The following is a 20874-nucleotide window of genomic DNA, read 5'->3' on the forward strand; positions in this document are numbered from 1 at the left end:
ATTACTTGTTTTTTGCTGCAACATTTTTGAACTTCGTTTCCCTTGTTGCCAGAGCTCTCTCTCTCTTTTCGGCCAGAGTAGTTGAGTTGGACAGCATTCAATTTGTTTGTTTGTCGATTTTCATGTAATTTAATTTTGTTAATTGGTAAGGCGATAAAAGTGTAAATTTGTGCTTTATATCTTAAATTTTATAGCCTGTGGATAATATTTCTCTGATTTCCACCTTATTAGAATTGCCATTTAATAGAACAAAATTCAATTTGCAAATGTGATCACAATAACCAGCCCTTACTGTAATTATTTTATGGCACAAGCATAAAAAAAAAAAAAAATAAAATAAATGCTACTCATTCGGATTACTGATGTTACGAATTATTGATGTTCGGATTTTTGGTGCTGTACTGTACCTCTAAACTATGGAATAAAAGAAGAATATTTATAACCCCAGGGGCTTAGTGACCTTGGTGACTCCTCTTTCTTAATGACTTCCTTCTACTTCCCTGACAGCAATTGTTTTAACTAAATAGAGAATATGTATCCAAATCTATACATAGTATTAAAAAGAGGGCTTGGAATGGATTGAAGCATACTAGAATGCTGTTCCAGTTCATCACACATACTGATAATGATTATTATTAAAAATAATAATTACCAGTGTGTAATTATTAAAAACAATAAAAACTAAAAATAAATTATTAAAAATTAAAAATAAAATGTTAATTATTATTAAAATATTTAATAACAATAATGATTATTATTAAAAATAAGTTATTTCATTAATGAGCATATTTCATAAAATTTTCCATTTCAAGCCTTGATTAAAAAATAATTTCCCAACTCCTGTAACTACACTTCCGCTGAATTAAGTTTTTAAAAGTTAAAACAGTACTTTCAATACTACATTTAAAAAGTGAGTTGCAAGGGGCAATTCTGTAAATATAAAAAAAATGGCTAAACAGGTTACTTGTTAATGATACTTATGATCTTGTAGTAACATAAATATTTTAAAAATATATAAAAATACCATTTTTAAAAAAAAAAATAGTATATTTTTTAACCAAAAGCCCTGGTGTACTTCTGATCAAGCATGGCAGAGGAAGGGGCTCTGCAAAACTCCCAGCCAACCCTGCACACAAGCAAATGGTGAAATTATCACAATTGAAGAACTTTGTCCTTTCCGCAGCAATCTGACCACACTGCAGGAGGCAACAATTCCAGCTGCATCACAGATTGACCATGTGTGCAGTAGTTTGGTACAGGTTGCCAAGTTTCTGATAAACAAAAGCTATTATGCATTTTTTTTTTTTTTTTTTACAACTAAAATTAAAAATTAACTTACTTTGGGAAGAGGGAATAAACATTTAGGTATCAGGGAGGCGGCAAATTTTAATGAGTTTTCCAGTGCTTAGATAAAATTGTAATGGTATTTTTTTTAGCTGTGGGATGATGTCATGAAGTTAATGTGTTAATTTGCAGTGGTAATAGGCACCACTGCTGTAGTTGTAATGTCTTCATTTTTATTTCATTGTTACCTGATTCTACAACGTATGGATAAAGGCGAAACTACTTTTAATTCGATTCCGTTTAGGGTTGTATAACCTGCAATAAATATTACGAATGCATATTAACAACACGTAATATTCATGTATTAGTTTGAGCAAAATCACAATCCACTATTACTTTTAATAAAGAATTGTGGATTTAACAGAGGTATAATTATACATTACATCATTCTAAGTTTCTGATAAATCAGTCATGGATAATTTAACTGTTAATACGGGTGCAAATCAGTAACGAAAACATCATCAGCTGAATCAAATAAAATAACAATGATATATTTATGTCATACTAACTTCACACTAAAGTATTTCCCAACACTTCCACAAAGAAAAGCAATAATCGTATTTTGCTCATCATTTTCCATTTCTACCGGAATGTGACACCGCAGCAATTTGGAATCAATATTTCATAACTTAAAAATGTTCTGGAAATATTAAATCACACGTCAAGCGGTAAATTATTTTCACTCTTAGCTTCGTTACGCAATAATATATTGCAACACAACAAGAAAAATACTCACACTACGCCGATATTACGTGAAGTAAATTTTTTTCAAAACATACGAAATCACTCGCTTTCTGTTGCAAGGTGTCTCCCTAAACCATCAAATTACAATAAATAATTATGCTGATTGTTAAGAGAAAAAGATATTCCCTATTAATTAAATTTTTGAATTCAAGAACTTATCACAATTTATAGGATAAACAATAACGTAAAGCTTATCTATTCATATCCTACTACTCTCGGGACTAGAGAAAAGATTACAGCTGTCTAGCACTATGCTGAAGACAGTTCCATCCCATAGCAACAATAAAAAAATGTTTTTTTTTTTCCTGCACACTTAGAACATGCAAAACAGCCTCCTATCCGGGTCTATTGGCATTAAAAGGAATTTTAATACTACATCTCCATTCTCTATTTAAAAGTATATGTCATCACATCAGAAAAGGCATTCCATTTAGCATTAATAATACAGTAACCCAATTGATATTACTAGGCAACTGGTTAACAAACAAAAGTGTTAGAACTTTTTAATGAATATTTGGAAGGAAAGATGGAGTTTATATGCTATGGGGTTTGGTAACAAAATGACTCACAGCATCTGTAACATTTACCGGTAATAAAGTAAACCAAAATGGTTCTGTCCAAACATTTATACTTCTACTATTCTTACGGGTCCATACGACTCTTTAAATGAAATTTCAATTTTTTAAACTAAGTGAAACTGATCACAGGATCATAGAGTTTTCCAGAAGATTGGAAGGGCATTTGTATTACTGCCCACTTTCTGCAGAACCAGGTTTCACATAATGTTATTCTTTCTCTTTCTTTTGGAAGTGAACATGATGACATTTCTACAAATGATGCTTTCATTGCTTTCGAGGATTTTGCTAACGGCGCGTTTAGTATTAGTACTGTATATGCTTATTTGCTTACTTTCTTGCATCAATTTCTAGTATCAAACAATTAAAAAAAGTAAGCAAAAACAAAAAAAAAAACACTTTCCACATCACCTGGCAAGAACTCTAACAATTTATTTAGTTCTTCCTTAAATCTCTTCCAACTTCTTAAACAACAGATGTAAATTGGTTCCTATAATCAGCTGGCCTAAAATAATTTTCCTAAATCTGTCCTACAATTTTTCCTTCTTCAATTTATTTTTATGACTCCTATAGTGTCCAATACGATTGATCAGATAAGATAGGCACTTAACAAATCTATACGGTGTCCGTAGTATTCCTGTTTAGATGGTCCTGCATTACTTCTTTAACTAGTGGCTTCCTTGAGCAGAAGTCAAGTTTGTAGAGCTGTAATTAATCATTTCATATTTTGATCCTCCTTTGTGAATTGAAGATACGCATGCACATCTCCGGTCCATAGGGACCTCCGTGTAACCAAGGATACTCTTATAATTAACGCTAATGGCCTGCGGACCTCTTTCGCTGCCTCTCTCTCTTTAATATAATTTGATCGATACCATGTGCCCAAGATGCCTTATTTACATTTAGCTTCAACAGTTTCACTTTCCTCTCGATTATCCCAAAACTTTTAGCTCCCTGTAATTTTATGTACTTCTGGAAATTGCTAAAATATTTCCTCATCTGTAAATGTAGATGCAAAATATCTAATCAGTTTTTCTGCAAACAAAGCAGGCTCATCAACAATTATACCATTGATATGTTGTAGATTAATGTGATTCATCGCTTGCTAGTATTGCATAAGTAAAGACGTCTTTGCTAATTTTCTTTGCATTATCTGCCATAGACTTGGAATGCAAAGTTAATAAACCCTGCTGTAGACATCTATAAAATACAGTACCATTTTCATAAACTCTTGCTTTATCTGTTTTATATTTCTGCATTGTCATCAAATCTTGAATGCTGATGAAGATATGCAACCCCGTTACAACTCAGGAATTTGCCCTTTCTTTTGGATATCTTCCGTAACATGCATAATAGGATTCTCTTGGATCTTCGTGCCTTCGTGATCATCCTCCACATTGCTGAAATAATGTGTGGGACTGCTCACGCCGAATTTAACTCAGTATCGGATTTTCATCGTTTGGTTGCGAAATCTTGTTTTATCTTTTTTAATCTTTAATCGTGAGAATTTGTGTATTTCTTAGCTCGTTTTACGTAGAATATATAACTGATATACCAAGCTCACCATCTTCTTTCTCTGTAATGTGTTTCTAAATCTTTTCTCTGGATTTTGAGGCGGGATTCTGTTGAAAATATTGAGATGAGAATATATATATATTTTCTCTCTTCTCAATGCTGCTGGAATTCCTTGATTTTCTACGTTCGTTTCGGTGTTCATGGGGAGTCAGTATGTGCAGTTCTTACCTGCCCCCTTGCATCCCTACCAGGATAGTGTATACATAGTTGCGGATAAGTTTATCAGTGTACTATAGACGGTTATCAGAAAACAGTCATTTTGCTGATTGCAGCTTCCTAGTCGCAAGGTAGCGAGAACTACTAAAAAACACAACACACTCTGCGCATGTAGCACAGTGGCATTGTCACCGTCCTTTACCAACAGTTTGAAAAGGCCCAGGTTAGAATTCCGTCAATAACGGGAGGAACTTTTATGGGCTTTTTCACTCCAAAGCTGAGTTAGTCGGTCTTAGGCGTAGATAGCAAATTTCCCCTTCCGGAGACCAAAGTCAGGTTTTTAGTCTAGCAAACAGGCATCTCGACCAAAGAACATGCGAAATTCACTAACATAACACACTTGGGCACAATATTTGATATTCCGGTTGCACATATTTCTTTTATGATATAAAAACACAACACAACACCAACTGCACAAATGCTGTATAGCATTATAATCACTTCTGCCAATTTTGCAATTATGAGTCATCATAGGGTGCTTCATCATTCTTCTCTATCTTGATGATTCCTTTCTACTTCTCTCTCTCTCTCTCTCTCTCTCTCTCTCTCTCTCTCTGTCACTCAGGGTAACTAATAATAATAATAATAATAATAATAATAATAATAATAACACAGGAAACTTCTAAAGGAAACTGGGTGCACATAAAAAAGCAGGAAACGGACCACCTGAGAAGAAGACGATCGAAGAGTTCTGGGGAAATATCTGGAGCAGTGAAGTAAGACATAAGAGCAGAGCACCCTGGATAGAAGTAGAAATGAAGAGAACGAAGGACATACAAGAGATGAGAGGATGGGAGATTCGAGAAGAAGTAAAACAGTCGATCAGGAACACCCACAACTGGCGAACCCCGGGAATTGATAACATCCACAACTACTGGTACAAGAAGCTGACCTGCACACACACACACACACACACACACACACACACACACACACACACACACACACACACACACACACACACACACACACACACACACACACACACACACACACACACACACACACACACACACACACACACACACACACACACACACACACACACACACACACACACACACACACACACACACACACACACACACACACACCTAGCAGAGCAATTTACTCGAATGATAAGCAACCCAGAGACAATCCCGAAGTTTCTCACTGAAGGAGTCACATACCTGAAGTCTAAAGATGAAGATACAAGAAACCTGGTGAAACACAGGCCAATCACATGCCTTCCAACAATGTACAAGATTCTGACCAGCTGCATAACTAAGAAGATATCAGACCACTTAGAGATTCAGAATATAACGGCCAAACAGCAGAAAGGATGCAAGCGGAGGAGCAAAGGATGCAAGGAACAATTACCATAGATGCAGCAGTTATGGAGCAAGCCTTCAAGAAGCACTGCAACCTATACACGGACTATATCGATTACCACAAGGCCTTCGACTCCGTACCTCATAGAAACCCTGCAGATCTACAAGGTCAATCGGATAGTGACAAACTTCCTAGGAGCAACAATGGCGAAATTGAGTACCATCATTAAGGTTGAGAACATTACAACCAGGTCAATCCCCCGTTAGAAGAGAAATCTTTCAGGGAGATGCTTTGAGCCCACAATGGTTCTGTCTGGAACTCAACCCGCTATCCACCATGCTCAACGGCAGCAAGTAGGGATATAACCTCAAAGAACGAAGAAAGAACCTGTACACCCTCACCCACCTGATGTACATGGATGACATCAAGCTCTACGCGGCAACCGAGAAGGAACTCCAGCAACTACTCCAGATCACCGAAGCATTCAGCAAGGACATCAGGATGGAATTTGGTCTAGAAAAATGCAAAACACACACAATGCACCAGGGAAAATTAGTTGGCCGAAACTACCAGCTGCTGACTGGTAAAGAGATCGAAACTATGAGAGGAGAGACCTACAAATACCTAGGCATGATGCAAGCTGAGCAGTTGGAACACAAGGAAATCAAGAAGTGCCTGACCGAAAAATATCATCAGAGACTCAGAAGCCTGCTGAAAGCAAAATTGAATGGAGGGAACACAGTTAAAGCCATAGACACCTATGCAGCTCCAGTAATAATATATACATTCGGGGGTCAAAGATTGGATTAACACCGAGCTAGAAGATATCATGCGAATGAGAAGGACAATGATAACCAAGAGCTGCCAATACTACCCGAAGTCAACAGTGGAGAGAATAACAATACCTCGGAAAGAGGGAGGAAGGGGACTGATAGACCTGACAGAACAATTGAAAACAGCGATAGTTACTTGAAGGATTACTTTGAGAACAACACAGCACCACTCCACCAGGCCATAAGGAAGATAGATATGTGGTATACCCCATTCAACCTAATCGAGGAAACCCCTCCTACCCATGCGTGTGATACAGTTCGCTGTATCACACCACAATGCCAGCGATTTAAAAGTGTGTGGATCTTGGAATGTGTGGTGTCATGTACCGTTGTTCTTCTGATGATTTAGCCGCTAGACCTCTGCTGAGGCCCGACGTTGTTCGCACTTCGCCCCATGGAGGCAGACTAGATACCTAATAGTTTCTGTTTATTCTAGCAGGTCCTGCCACCTAATTTCCTAAGATTTCAGTGGCTAGGACCTTTAAAAAAAATAATAAAATAAATCTATATATACATATAGTGATTATTTAAAATTCGATTGCGTGGGGAGAGCGCTTCAAGTCTGAGAGGCCAAAATGTGAGCGAAAAGTAATTTCGACAAAGTTAGATTTTGATGTACGGGGCATACTCTAGCGTGAAGACAGAGAAGGGAGGGAGACTGAAGGCTGGGGAGAGAAAGACAGAAAGATGGAGTCAATAGTGAAGACGACCCCAATCAGTTGTCAGTGGGTCACGCCCATGTCCCACCAGAGAGAAAAAGAAGGGTGGCGAGGAGGGGACAGGAGGTCTGTCAACCTTCCCCCCCACCAGGGAGGCTAAAGTCGGCCAGGGCAAGGGAGCTGGCACAGATCGCCAATAAGGCTCGGTGACAATATGCTTGTTATTTGGTCAAATCTTTGGGTCAAATCCGTGGTTATCACATCGAGGTGTTTGGTCCAGTTCGTGATTGTCACGTAGTAGCAATATATTTGCTTTTGGTAAGTTCCTTGGGTCGAGTCCATGGGTCTTGCCTGTGGTTGTCACATCCAGGGTCTGGTCCAGTCCAATCAGTGTTTATCTTTCGTGGGTGTGATCCTTTCCTAAGTAGTTTGGTTCAGTCGGCTGAGTGTCCATCCATGGACATTGCGTACATGGCCAGAGTATTCATGGTCAGTTTGGTAGATTCCAGTGACCTTTGGTGGTTTCATTGAGGGAGTTAGCCAGGGTTTATATTGGTTGTGGTTGCTCGGATTGTGGCATAGGGAAGGTTCGTCTTCTGTCAAAGAGGTCCTGTGCATATGTTGTTAGCGCCTAGTAACTACCCTCCTTCTCGAGTATACAGTCCTCTTAGTTCTGTAATACTTATTGGATTTCAGCGATAAGGCAGCATCACAGGTTGTCATAAAAATGACAGTGGTGCTTAAGATGCTCCCATGTTTCTATCATTCCACAATAGCATATGGGGGGGGGTGTCACTGTGTCCAAAGTTTGATAGTTTATGTCTGATTGGAGCCATGACAGGTAAGCAGGTATGTAACCAGCAGTCCATGTAACTTGTCCTTTTGATGAGTTCTCCCAGCGTGTTTGCCAGATTTGTTGAAAATGTAAGGTGAGTCTCCTCTTCTCTATTTGGGGTCATTGGTTAAGTCTAGTGTGAAATCTTGACAGATAGCAGGTTTGCCTTTGGGAAAGGTAGTAGAGGAGGCCACAGCAAACTATCTCGAGTCCAGGGAAAGGGCTCCCATAAGGACCTGGAGTGCATGAGTGCTGACTGTGTTGCAGGCTCGGGAGATCATGAGCAGGATGTATCTCTATACAGTTTCAAGCTTTCTTCTGTTTGTTGGGGTTGTCGCTTTTTTATTTTATACCAGACTCCCGAGGCATACAGGATGACTTGCAGAAAGATAGTTTTGTGGAAGAGGGCGAGGGTCTTTTTCCTCAGACCCTAGTCCTTACGAGTAATTCTTGCAAAGAGAGAGGAGAAAATTCTAATTTTGTTCCAGAGGCAGTTAATATGGGGGAGGTGAAGGATAAATTTCTGTCTAGAACGACACCGAGGTGTTTCATTTCTGTTGTGAGCTTGATAGTGATCCCATATACTGTACTTTGATTTGGGGAGGTTACCTGACGTCCAGGGCCCCCCGGAGTAGGATCAAGCTTGTTTTTGCTGACCATATTGCTAGGTTGTTTCTATCGGCCCATTGTTGTAGGGTGACAAGCGCCCGGTTTGCTATATTTTCCAAATTTGCTCTGCTGTCCTCGGCCAGCATCAGAATGAGGTTGTCTGCATAGGCTTGGGACATGATATTTCTGAGATTGAGATTTAGAAATCCGTCCAGGAACATGTTCCAAAGAAGTGGGCATCCTCTGTAAATTGAACTTGTTACTGTGCAGTATGGAGCAGTGACTTTGACAGATCTGTTGTATAGATATGTACTTATGCACTTAAATAGGTTGATTGGAATGTTGGTCTCCCGAAGCCTACCGAGGACGCTTGGCCACCAGAGGGTGTCAAACGCCCCAGCGAAGTCGATTGCAATGACGAGGAAGTATTTCCGATTTGTTGTTGTGGCAGCATTGACAATGTTTTGCAGGGCATTTGTGGTGGAACGTCATTTCCGGAAAGGTGGTGGAGCGTCCATTCCTGAAGCCAAACTGATTCGAGGACTCTATATCTATATTTGAATAGTGGTTTTCTATCCTATTTCTTAGCAGGTGTTCCAGCAGTTTGCTGAGTACTGTCAGGAGTGCTATGGGTCTGTAGGACCCTGGGAGGTCCTGTCTCTTTGTTGGATTTTTTAGGATTAGTCGGAGCGTTGCCACCTTCCAAGGGCGAGGGAAATATCCTTCTTTTAGGTATTTGTTGTACAGTTTTAATATTTCCTCCGGAATGGTTGTTGTTGTTGTTTGGTTTTTAGGAGCATTAGCAACTAAGGCCATATTGCTCCGGGAATATGCGGTGGTCATTCCCTGACCTTTCCGCATCGTCCGTATTTGGTGGTGACGGGCTCGAACCCCGGTCTAATCAAGAAGCGTGTGCTACACACTGCTGCTCCTTCCCACCTGGCTACGGAGGTGCCTCCGGAATGGTCTCAACTGTCTTCTTAATAATCTTTGGTTCTAAGAGGTCTTACCCTGGAGGCTTCTTGTTCCTCAGCTTGGCAGCCGCAATCGCCAGCTCAATCCTGGTGAAGGATTCCTCTTCCTGTGTTGTTGTGTAGGAGATATTTTGTTGGCAAAGCTGTGTTTGCTCAAGTGTGGATGGATCCAGATGTTCTGGAAACATGACATCTAGGATGTTATTAATTGATTCTTGCCATGTCTTTGTATATTCTCCTTGCGGTTTCCTGGTTGCGGGGATGATTTCTCCTCTTGGGAGTTTGGTAGTAGTCACCTGATAGACCACTCCCCAGGTGTCTTCATTTCCCTGCCGTGGAGACTAAATGCTCTCACGTGCGTTTTTTTCTTTCTCGAATTTTGGCCGTGTATTCTCGTATCCGCGGGAATACACGGCGGCCGTGTATCCGCGTATTCCTTGTACGATATTGCTCTCGTAGCGTTTTGACTTCTGTAGCTGGCCAGCTACGTCTGGCGCGTTGGAAACTTTTTCGCCAGGCGTTTGCTGCCTGTTTTAGTAGTTGCAGCTCGGGACTCCACCAGGGTACAGCTCCTGGAGACGGTTTCTTCCTTTTTATGGATTTTTCTGCAGTCTCTGTGATGAGCTTTACCAAGTTCAGCTTGGTGTTGGTCTGGGCTTGATTCTTCCATTTTGAGTGTAGGTGCAGTCGTCCGTAAGGTTTCCTGGAATAGGGGCCAATTGGCCTTTTTAATAGCATACCTGTGCTCCATTTGTCTAGGCATTGTGTTTTTGACTATTAATCGATTCAGCTGGAAAGTAATTGTTCTGTGGTCGGATGTAGTCCAGTTTTCAGTGACAGTCCAACGTTAGATCTGGTGAACAGAGTGATGTCTATCGTGATCTCCCCCATCGTACTATAGAATGTCTGGAGATTGTTTGGCTGGTTTAGTATTGAGTAGGAGCTATTTGCAAATACTCCTCAAGGCACTGTCCGTTCCCCGCACCGGCTCGTTCAGGGGTTTCACTATACCATGCCGGTGAGTGGCAGTTAACATCAGCGCCTATGATGATTCTTGCATTTGGAAATTCTGTATGGGTGGTCTGCAGGTAGGTTATGGCCGGGAGGATGTCAGCTCCAGGCCGACTGTAGAGTGAGACTGCATAAAATTCTCCTAACGCCGTAATTATGTGGGCATATGCAGCCCAAGGGAGACAGTAGTTTGGAAGCTTAGTTACTGAGTAATCAGGGTTTCTTATCAGGATGGCTGCTCATGGGATTTCGCCATCAGTCTGAACTATCTTGTACTTCAGGGGGTATCCCCTGACCTCCTTGCTGTGAATATATGGCTCCTGTATAAGCATGATATCTATATTTTCTTCTTTGGCTTTCTTCACTTGTGCAGCAACTGCCTTAGATCTTTGTGCGTTTAGTTGGGCGAATTTTACCTTATTTTGTTAAACTGTTTAGGGTGTACTTCCATAATCAAGCCGTAGTTGGTATGCTCCCTATGCTTTGTTGTATACCAGGCACCTGTTGTCCCTGTTTGGGTGATCAGCTTGCATTTTTTTCGCTATACAATTTTGGCATGTTGGTGGATCTTTTTTCTTGGGGCATGCCTTGAATTCATGCTTTATCTCAGCGCAGTGCCCGCATGTTGGCTGAGATTGGGCACACGTGTGAGTGGTGGTTCAAAACGGCCACACCGGAAACACTTCGAGACAGTCACGTGCTCGTTGTAGCGATGGCTGCCCCAGTTTATAAAAACCCTGTTGTGTTGATTGATGGTTCTCCAGGCGGCTGGTGACAGCTCTACAACCCAGTTGGTGGTACTGCTTGTTCGGGATTTGGTTGGTTTCTTGGGATTATTAGTGTTGTTGGGTCTGCATCCGGGTGTTCCTGCTGGCGATTTCTTACGTATAACTCATATCGGAGGGTGCAGCTTCCAGACCAAGGGTTTGCGATTATTTTTTGGGCATCTTCCTGTGTTAGGGTTTCAATGCCTGTGTTGCGCGTTTTCCGGACAGATTTAATTTTCGTCGTTTTGAGGTCCTCTGCTAGCTTCGTTATGATTGTTTTTTACCGCTTCACTGGTGGCGTATCCGTCTGTGGAGGTTGGTCGGAGGATGTGGGCGCGCGCTGTGGCATTTGGTTTGCCCCACATTCCATGTATGCTTGGAGCCGTGTAGGTGGCTCATTCACTCTCTAAATAGGTATCCACGAGAATGGTCTCAAGTTTGTTAAATTTAGTTAATATCTGGGCTCTGAATCCAGTAGACATTCTGTTCGGGTGTTCTTTGAAAATATTTCCAGGGCCGTTTTGAGGAAGAGAGACTTCTCGTATACAGTGCCCTAACATCAGTGTAGGATCCAGGGGCTGGTCCTGCTGTTTCTTTTGTGTTGTGTATATCTCTTGTGGCTCCCTCGCTTCAGTCTGAGAACGGGTTTCCCGTTCCAACTTGACAACCATCGGCTTGCAGTTCTTTCGTTTGGTCGAGAGGGCCCCGGACCGGGTATCTTCCAGGCAATTCGATTGATCCGTTAAGATCTGAATGTCTTCAGTTTGTTTTGATTGCTTGGAACCCTTGATTTTTTCCATTTTCCACTCCATTCTCTTACATAAATTTTATTATCAAATTACTATATTAGGGTTACCCGTAAATGATTACATTAACCCGTATTCGTGTCTGTAAATTGCGTGTGTTCTCTGGTCGATTTGCCTGTTTTGCTGGACGAAAAAACCTCAGTTTCTGAGGGAAAAAACCTTGCTATCTACGCCTGAGACCGACTAACTCAGCCACGGAGTGAAAAAAGCCCACTAAAGTTCCTCGCGTCATCGACGGGATTCGAACCCGGGCCTTTTCCACCCGGTGTGGGGAGGACGGTGACGATACCACTGTGCTACCCACGCAGACTCCATTCTCTTACATATCGGATTAGCGAGACTGTTCGAATGAGTGAGAAACTATTGATAGAGTTGCCTGGGGTTTGTAAAATACTGGCCAATAATTCCCGCCACAAGTTCGTGGGTTTATTTTGGTGGCCACTGCTGTGCCTTTGAAGATATGGGTAATCCCCATCTATCACTTTAGGGGGGAAACAGCCAGGTTCCCCCCTTAAAAATGCTGAAATGCTCTTAGAACGGTAGAGCTAGTTCCTTATGGGCTTTCTAGGGGTGCAGAGATGATGATGACATTAAAATTATTGTAAAATGCACCAGAAAGAAGTTTGGATGACGCGATGGATAGTTTATGATGGAGGGGGGGATGAATCACTAAGTACATATTTCGCAGCATTAGAAACATAATTTTGATCACAGTTAGATTCGAGCAGTAGTCTATTTGGTTTACACAGATGGGAGCACCCTCCCCAGTCAAGAGCTAGATCCTAGCGCGGCAGCCGCTTTATCTCGGAGCGCTTCTCTATTTTCCCCCCGCGAGCCACATGGTGACCATGTAGTCTCGAAAACAAAGGAGAAAAGAAAATAACGCTAGTATCTGGCGTACATCCCAATGATTAACTAAAAGTTACTCACCAGTGGACTCTTGCAGTTGATATAATTTTAGGGGAGCACTTTTTGAAACTTAGACCATAATCTAAACACATCTTATAAGGCAATATTTACGGAGCGATGTTTCACGTGTCCGACTACAACGGCGGACATATTGCGATCTTCACGTCCAGTAGTGAGGCACGTTATTGTTGGCATTGAAACACACTAATAGACCCATAAATCAAGAGACAAACCTCGGTACGTTGTTCTTCGTCCTTAAAAGCCTTGTTATATAAAAAATACAAGCTGTAGCACAGGTTAAAATTACAAATTTATACTGAAATTAACAGAGCGTAAATTAGTACATGCCCACTGAAAGGCAGCCAAATTGGCCTCATGATGTTTAGGTAGAGTGTGTTTATTGTCAAACGGCACCGGGGGTTTCCCCCATCTCCGTGTAGTATACATTGTGGGCATGAAACAGAAACATGGTGCCAGAGGTTTAAAAGTGTATGGATTATGTATATGTGTAGTGTCGTGTACCCTTGTTCCTCTGGTCATTTAGCCATTGGGCCCTTAATGAAACCCAATGTTGTCCATGCTCTGCCTTGTGGAGGCAGACCAGGTACCCAGTAGTTTAGATATTATTTACTCTGGCAGGTCCTGCCACCGAGTTTCCTGAGATTTCAGTGGCTAGGACCTTAAAAATAAAAATAAAAAATAAATAACAAAATTAAAAAAAAAACAAAATGAAATAAAAAATGATTAAATAAAATAAAATAAAATAATAAAAAGGGGGAAAACGCTTGATGTTTAGGTAGGTGGTAGATGTCAGAGTGCCCAGCACATGGATGACTGGACTCAGGGTATCTCAGCAGAACATCATCCAAAGCATGACACCGGCTTGTGTTCATCCCATGGTGCATCCAAGCGCCATCTCTTCCCCAGGTAAAGAAGGAACACATACCTGGCTGTCCACGTGGTGCCACAGAAAACAAACGTGATTCATAGGACCAGACGAATTGGAAGACCAGTCTTCCAATCACTCATTCAAAATCAGTTTTCGATGTTCGCGTGCCATTGTATGTGCTGTTGCTGGTGAGCCCTGGTTAGCATGGGCACTCAGAACGCCTACGCAGTTCATTTTCAGCAGGGTTTGATGTATTGTGACACATTACTCCCGTCACCAGCATTCCAATTTTCGCTGAGTTGCCCCACAGTCGCCCTTCTGTTGCCACGTACCATCCGGGAGAGCCTTCACTCACCTCAAGCATCTATGAGCCATGGTCATCCAACATCCCGCCGGCGGTTCGTGGGTTTTCCCTCCTCGGACCACTTTCGGGAGGTTCTAACCACGGATGACTGTGAGCATCCCACCAGCCGTGCCGTTTAGTATATGTTCTGAATATACTCTATAGTTAATATTACGAAAAATGTATTTTTCCCTATTTGGACCTATCAGAGCCCATTTCCATTGAACAAAGTAAAAAAAAAAAGACAAAATCTTGGAATGTATGTGGATAATCGCAATGTGATTTCGAGACGCCACTGCACAATTCTGACCTGATGAGTTTTTGATTTCAGTTTTTTGACTGTGCGACCATTAAGCAAAACCTCTAGTGACAGTGACCCTATTAAGTTGCTAAATAGTTTGTGTTTAGTGATAACTTTGCTTTTGCAAATTTTAGCAGCGCCTATGGTTACTAAGAGTAAGTACTAAGAATAGAAAAATAAACTTTTAAAATTAACTTTTGACAATAATAACAATCGTTTTAATACTTTCGGAAAGTTTAAATAGACTTTAAGAACACATACACATAGCACAATTTATATTTTCATGTACTACCAACAACAGAGAGCAATTTTGTTTAAAAAAAAAAATTTCTAAACGTTAATAATATTCACATGCATATACACTTGCGCTTGAAAAGGGAAAACAACTTTTATTTTCAGCTTTCAATGACAGAGAGGAACTTCACAATTTTCATTTTCAGGTAGTAGAGGAGCTTTGTCAAGGAAAAAATCTAAATGTAATACCACCAAATTCTAAGTTTAAAGTTTTTTCATCTCGCAAAGAAACATCATGGCGGTGTCATTCTTGCACATCGCATAAGGTCAGCAAACATCATGGTGGTCATGTCGCTATCAATAGAGGTATCAACTTCGGTCACATGGCTGCATGATCACATGATTGTTTTGTAAATAACATCGATGATGTAACTTACAAATCCCTTTCTAAAGCAGATGAAAATATTAACGCATTCTGGCGAAAGGAATTTTTAGCACAATTCTTGAAAATATGAACACTGCGTTAAATTATGTGTAATATCAGAGCGGCGTATGTTCATTATTAAATGTTAGTCACTATTAGCGGGAACTGTTAACCAATCAAAGCGGGAACTAATCGAGCGAGAACTGTTAACCAATCAAATAAACTCACAATCCTCTGTGTAGTTTTTCGCTTTTTTCCATTTTTAGGAAAAAAATTAGTATATAGTATTAGTAAGAAAATAAACATATAAAAATAATTCTCTAATGTTATTATTATTATAATTATAATAACAAAAAAAGCAATGCAAATCGAACTTACTACGCTCAACACTAATCAAATCCAAATACAGTAACGACTTTATTAGCATTGGGCATGCGCGTTAGTACTCTGTGGATTTTGATGGCCGCGTTAGTTCGACGGGCATACAATGATGGCGCTGGGAGTAATCGAGAAAGTGACCACTCTGTATCTTTCTACTCTATCCCTCAGAACTCAACCGGATGTACCAGCTTGTAAAGATTAACCCTTTGAAATATCATTTAAATTGTTTGTTCTATAAAGGGCATGGGGCCGTGGAAGCTGGCGTTATCAGAAAAGGGATGGGGAAAGTATTTATTACTCTTTGGTGGAAGTATAGTTGTAGGAATATCCGCATATGCAGTTATAACTTTCTATCGAAAACAAAAATCGAAACCCAATGCTGGCTATGATAATATAGTGGAGGTATTTGTTTTTGTATAAGCTTAATTGATAGTTTATTTATTAATCAATCAGTCTTATTAGTTATAGCACATTCCTTGTTGCATACCATTTTCCTATTTAAATTTTATGCTTTATTATTTAAAAATGTATTTCTAATTTAAGCAAATGTATAAATAAATATTTCATGTTGAGAAATAATGAAGTTTCATGGTTACATCCACAAGAGCAAAAAGGTTGAGAAACTAATTTATTGTGAGTGTGCTAGTATTGCTGTTCATTTCATTTATGTCTGTAGCATACATATTTGAAGTGTGACCATAAAGTAATGAGACGGATTTTTTTTTAATAAACATATTTAAACTTAAACAGCCAAATGATTGTTGTCTTTTTCAGAGTAATCATCATGAGAAGTAATGCACCGATTCGAGTGATGCTGCTATCTCCGAAAAAATTCCTTCTTTTGGAATTAACTTTAGAGCTTCAATTATATTCGTTTGAATTTTTCAGTTGTGGCAAATACTCAAATTTTGAGTGTTAACTTGATATTTGAAAACAGTCACGTAGACCCATATCTGAAAAATAAGATGGATGATTAAGTATTAGCATTAGTAGAGGCATATGATGCAAGAAAGCAAGCTTATGCAGCATCAGCCAAAAAAAAAACAAAAAAACATGCTCCCATTTCACCCCTCCGTTCGTTCCAAGTACCTGTCCAGCTCAGCCTTAAATTTATTTAGTCTATCAACTTCCACAACAAAGGATGTAAGTCTGTTCCACCAACCAACCACCCGCTGGCTAAAGGCAAACTTCCGCACATCTATCCTACATCTGTCTTTCCTCAGTTTGAATTTATGCCCTCTCAAATGATTATTCTGAGCAAGAGGTACAATTCCATCAGCATTGAGCATGCTCAAACTATTCAAGGCTTTATTCACATCATTCAGATCACCTCGCAGATGCCTAGTCTCCAGACACAGCCCTCTCAAATGATTATTCTGAGCAAGAGGAAGAACTCCATCAGTATTGAGCATGCTCAAACCATTCAAGGCTTTATACACCTCAATCAGATCACCTCGCAGGTGCCTAGTCTCCAGACACTGCAATTTGCAAAATTTAAGCCTTTCTTCGTAAGAGTAACCCTTTGTTCCATTCACTAATCTTGTTGCTCTTCTCTGTACTCATTCCAACAGCTCTACATCCTTCTTAAAATGAGGCCTCCAGACTATACAGTACTCAAGTAGTGGACTGACCATTGCCTTATATAAGGGGATAATCACCTCCTTATCCCTGCTAGAAGGTGCCTCCATAGACAGGTGGGCAGGAGCAGCAGTGCATAGCACATGCTTCTTGATTAGACCGCGGTTAGAGCCCATGTCCACCAAATACGGAGGATGCGGAAGGGTCAGGGAATGACCACCGCATATCCCCAGAGCAATATGGCCTTAGTTGCTAATGCTCCTAAAAACCAAATAACAAAACAAAAAACAACCCTGCTAGAAAAATTCCTGTATATCATTGACAAGACACTATGAGCTACTCTTGCAGACCGTCTGCACTGCTCAGAAAACTTCATATCTGCCTGCACAATTACCCCCAGGTCCTTTTCGTTCTCTACCACTGTCAGTGTAGTACCACAGAGTTGATACGTCATTCTGGGGTTGCTGCTTCCGATATGCAGTACTTTACATTTGCCAATGTTAAACGTCATTTGCCACCTCTCAGCCCATCTGCTAAACTTTTCTAGATCATGTAGCAGCGTACTGTCATTAGTGTCCTTAACAACCCTGCCAACCTTCATATCATCCGCAAACTTCGACATTAAGCTTGATATACCATCATCAATATCATTTATAAATACAGAAAACAACAATGGACCTGATACTGAACCCTGAGGGACTCTACTAGTAACATTAGTCCACAAGGAACTGTGTCCATTGATTACTACTCTCTGTCTTCTCCCACTCAACCATCCCTTTATCCATAGCAGCAATTTGCCTCCAACGTCACACTGCTCCAGTTTGTGCAGCAGTCTTCCATTTTCTAAGATCCAAATATATGATATCAAAGTTATTCCCTGCATCCAGTTCCTTTGTAACTGCATCATAGTATCCAATCAAATTGGTCAGGCAAGACTTTCCATTAACAAAACCATGCTGTGTCCGAGCTATAACTGAAGTTTTGTCTAGATGATCCTGCAGTGCTTCTTTAACCAGTGCCTCCATTAATTTTCCTGGAACAGAAGTTAAACTCACAGGTCTATAATTACTTGTGTCAGCCTTTGATCCTCCTTTGTGAATTGGGGTCACATTTGCATATCTCCAGTCTATGGGTACCTCCCCTGAGTCCAAAGAAGCTCTCATAATTATGGCTAAGGGTTTGCTTACTTCCTTTGCTGCCTCCTTTAATATAACTGGATAGATCCCGTCCAACCCGTGTGCCTTTTTTATGTTTATCTTCAACAATTTCTCCTCCACTTTCCTCTCAGTTATTACAAAATCATCCAGCTCACTGCCAGAGTTTAACTCACCTCTGTCATTCCCCTCCCTGAATAACTCCTCTTTGAATATAGATGCAAAATACTCATTTAGTTTGTTAGCCACCTGAGCAGGATCATCAACAATTGAACCATCAATATCCAGTGGACCAATCTGATTCATCCCTTTCCTTCTAGAGTTTACATAGGTAAAGAACGCTTTGTTGTTTTTCTTTGCATCCTTGCCAAGGATTTCTCATAATCTGCCTTTGCCTGCCTAATTTCCTTTGTGACTTGGATATAGACCAGCTTATATCTATCATAGGTTTCCATGTCACCCATTAATTTATATGTATCCCATGCATTTTTCTTCTCTGCAACATATCTCATTAGTTTATCTGACATCCATTTAGGCCTAAATCTTGAACAATATTTCTTAGTTGGTATGTAAAGCCTAGTAGTTTCCAAGATAATTTCTTTGAATGCTTCCCATTTTGAATTTGCTGTTGGTAACATCATCTGTTGGTCCCACCGTATAGAATTTAAATACTGTCTCAGACCACCGTAGTCACCTTTATGAAAGCAAAAACCCTTCCCTTTACCCCTAATGGTAGTTACCTCTTTGAGTACATCCCACTTCAGCATACTGTGATCAGTGCCACTTAGTGGTTCCTTTATCTGCAGATTCTTAATGCATGAAGAATCACTACTGATAATCAGATCAAGAGTATTACTCCCTCTAGTTGCATCCTGAACATGCTGATGTAGAAAACAATCATCCAATAAATCCCCAAAGGCCTTGCTAGTGTGTGAGTGACCAACCCACAAATTCCAGTCAATATCTTTGAAATTAAAATCCCCCATTATAAGACTCTCTCATTTACTGGTCCACTCAATTTCCCTGTACAGTTCCTTATACTCATCAGAGTCATTAGGCCTGTAGCACACTCCTCTCAATTTTGATCTCCCAGTGCTTATGACACACCAAACTGACTCGACACTGCAGTGTCCAGCGATGTCGACTGGCTTTGCTTCCTTGGATTTTATGTGTTTCTTAACTAATAGTATAACCCCTCCTCCCTTCCTGTCTTGTCTATCCTTCCTGTACACATTGTACTCCCCAAATTCCAGTTCTGCATTCCTTATATCTGTGTGACACCACGTCTCTGATATCCCAACAATATCTGTCTTTGATGTTCTGAGCGATACCTCAAATTCATCAAATTTATTTACCAACCAAACTCCTAGCATTGGTGTACATGCAAGTATACATGCACCTGTTCCTATTCTTAGCTACCCTAATACAACCAATGTGTTTACTTGTACCGCAATGACTCCCAACAGTCTCTGAAATACCCTGCATCTTGTTTTCTCGGCTGCTGCTCATTCCAATAGAAGCAGTGCAAGAATAACTTTCACCTGACTGACTGACTGACTGATTTGGTAGTTGTTGGCGCATCGGCTTCTGTGGCCATATTGCACCTCCCAAGGTTTTTACAGTACTTTGATCCAAGCCCGAGGCGGGAATCGAACCCGCGACCTTTGGGTTGCCGGGCAGGTACTTTACCCACTCGGCTAGCCCGGTCGGCCAACTTTCACCTCTGCCAGTGGCTACTGTTAATCTATTAGTCCTTCTATCCCCCCAAGCCAAATAATTCTATTTTAGAGACAGAAAATCTAAAGCAGTGCATCCAGTTGACATGGATGGCCAGCACAGTACTAAGTCAGTTTGGTGTAACATATGCATGTGAAAACTAAAATGAGAGTACAAGTGTGTAATAGGCCTAATGACTATGATCAATACAATAAACAATTATATAGATAAATAAAGTGGACCCATAAATCAGAATGTCTTATAAGTGGGTATATAACTTTCCAGATATTATTATTATTGTTGTTATTAGCCATATGGTGCAAGGAAGCCTGAGGCTTTTGTTGCACCAGCCAAAAAAAAGTTTCTGAATTACCCTGTGTGAGAGAGAGAGAGAGAGAGAGAGAGAGAGAGAGAGAGAGAGAGAGAGAGAGAGAGAGAGAGAGAGAGAGAGAGAGAAGTAGAAGGGAATCGCGAAGAAAGAGAAGAATATGATATTCATCTCAGTACGCCAAACCCATACTCACCAGATATGAGCCCCCAGGGTGATATGGACTGCAACTTATGGGGTTGTCACTCACACCTGAGCAAGATTTCTGTGGTTTTATTGGAAGACTGTTTTTTACTGCAGAATGTTAGAGAGGCGACAAGAGGAAGTATAATTCTTGATCTAGATCAAGAGTTCTGCT

At 40.4% G+C, this 20874-nt stretch overlaps 2 protein-coding genes across 3 annotated transcripts in view; one reads left to right on the forward strand and one right to left on the reverse strand.

The window, feature by feature from the left end:
• LOC150077942 (uncharacterized) overlaps positions 1 to 2188 on the reverse strand; it is a 47443-nt gene extending 45255 nt beyond the window's left edge. The window contains exon 1 of one of the 2 annotated variants that reach the window (XM_090384908.1): positions 2081 to 2188. The gene's annotated coding sequence lies outside the window, so the exon portion shown is untranslated. Of the gene's footprint in view, positions 1 to 1853; positions 1969 to 2080 lie in introns of those variants that run through there. The other variant, XM_090384909.1, reaches the window with a different exon arrangement.
• A 13644-nt stretch (positions 2189 to 15832) lies between these two features.
• The window catches only part of LOC150077943 (ADP-ribosylation factor-like protein 3), a 39329-nt gene continuing 34287 nt past the window's right edge, over positions 15833 to 20874 (forward strand). Inside the window, exon 1 of the mRNA XM_090384824.1 lies at positions 15833 to 16142. Coding sequence (XP_090240950.1) covers positions 15984 to 16142 — 159 coding nt within the window. The 5' untranslated portion in view covers positions 15833 to 15983. The remainder of the gene's footprint in view (positions 16143 to 20874) is intronic.

Source organism: Mastigoproctus giganteus, chromosome 11, assembly GCF_048544385.1.
Source record: "Mastigoproctus giganteus isolate SK-2022 chromosome 11, ASM4854438v1, whole genome shotgun sequence".
Taxonomy (NCBI): Eukaryota; Metazoa; Arthropoda; class Arachnida; order Uropygi; family Thelyphonidae; genus Mastigoproctus; species Mastigoproctus giganteus.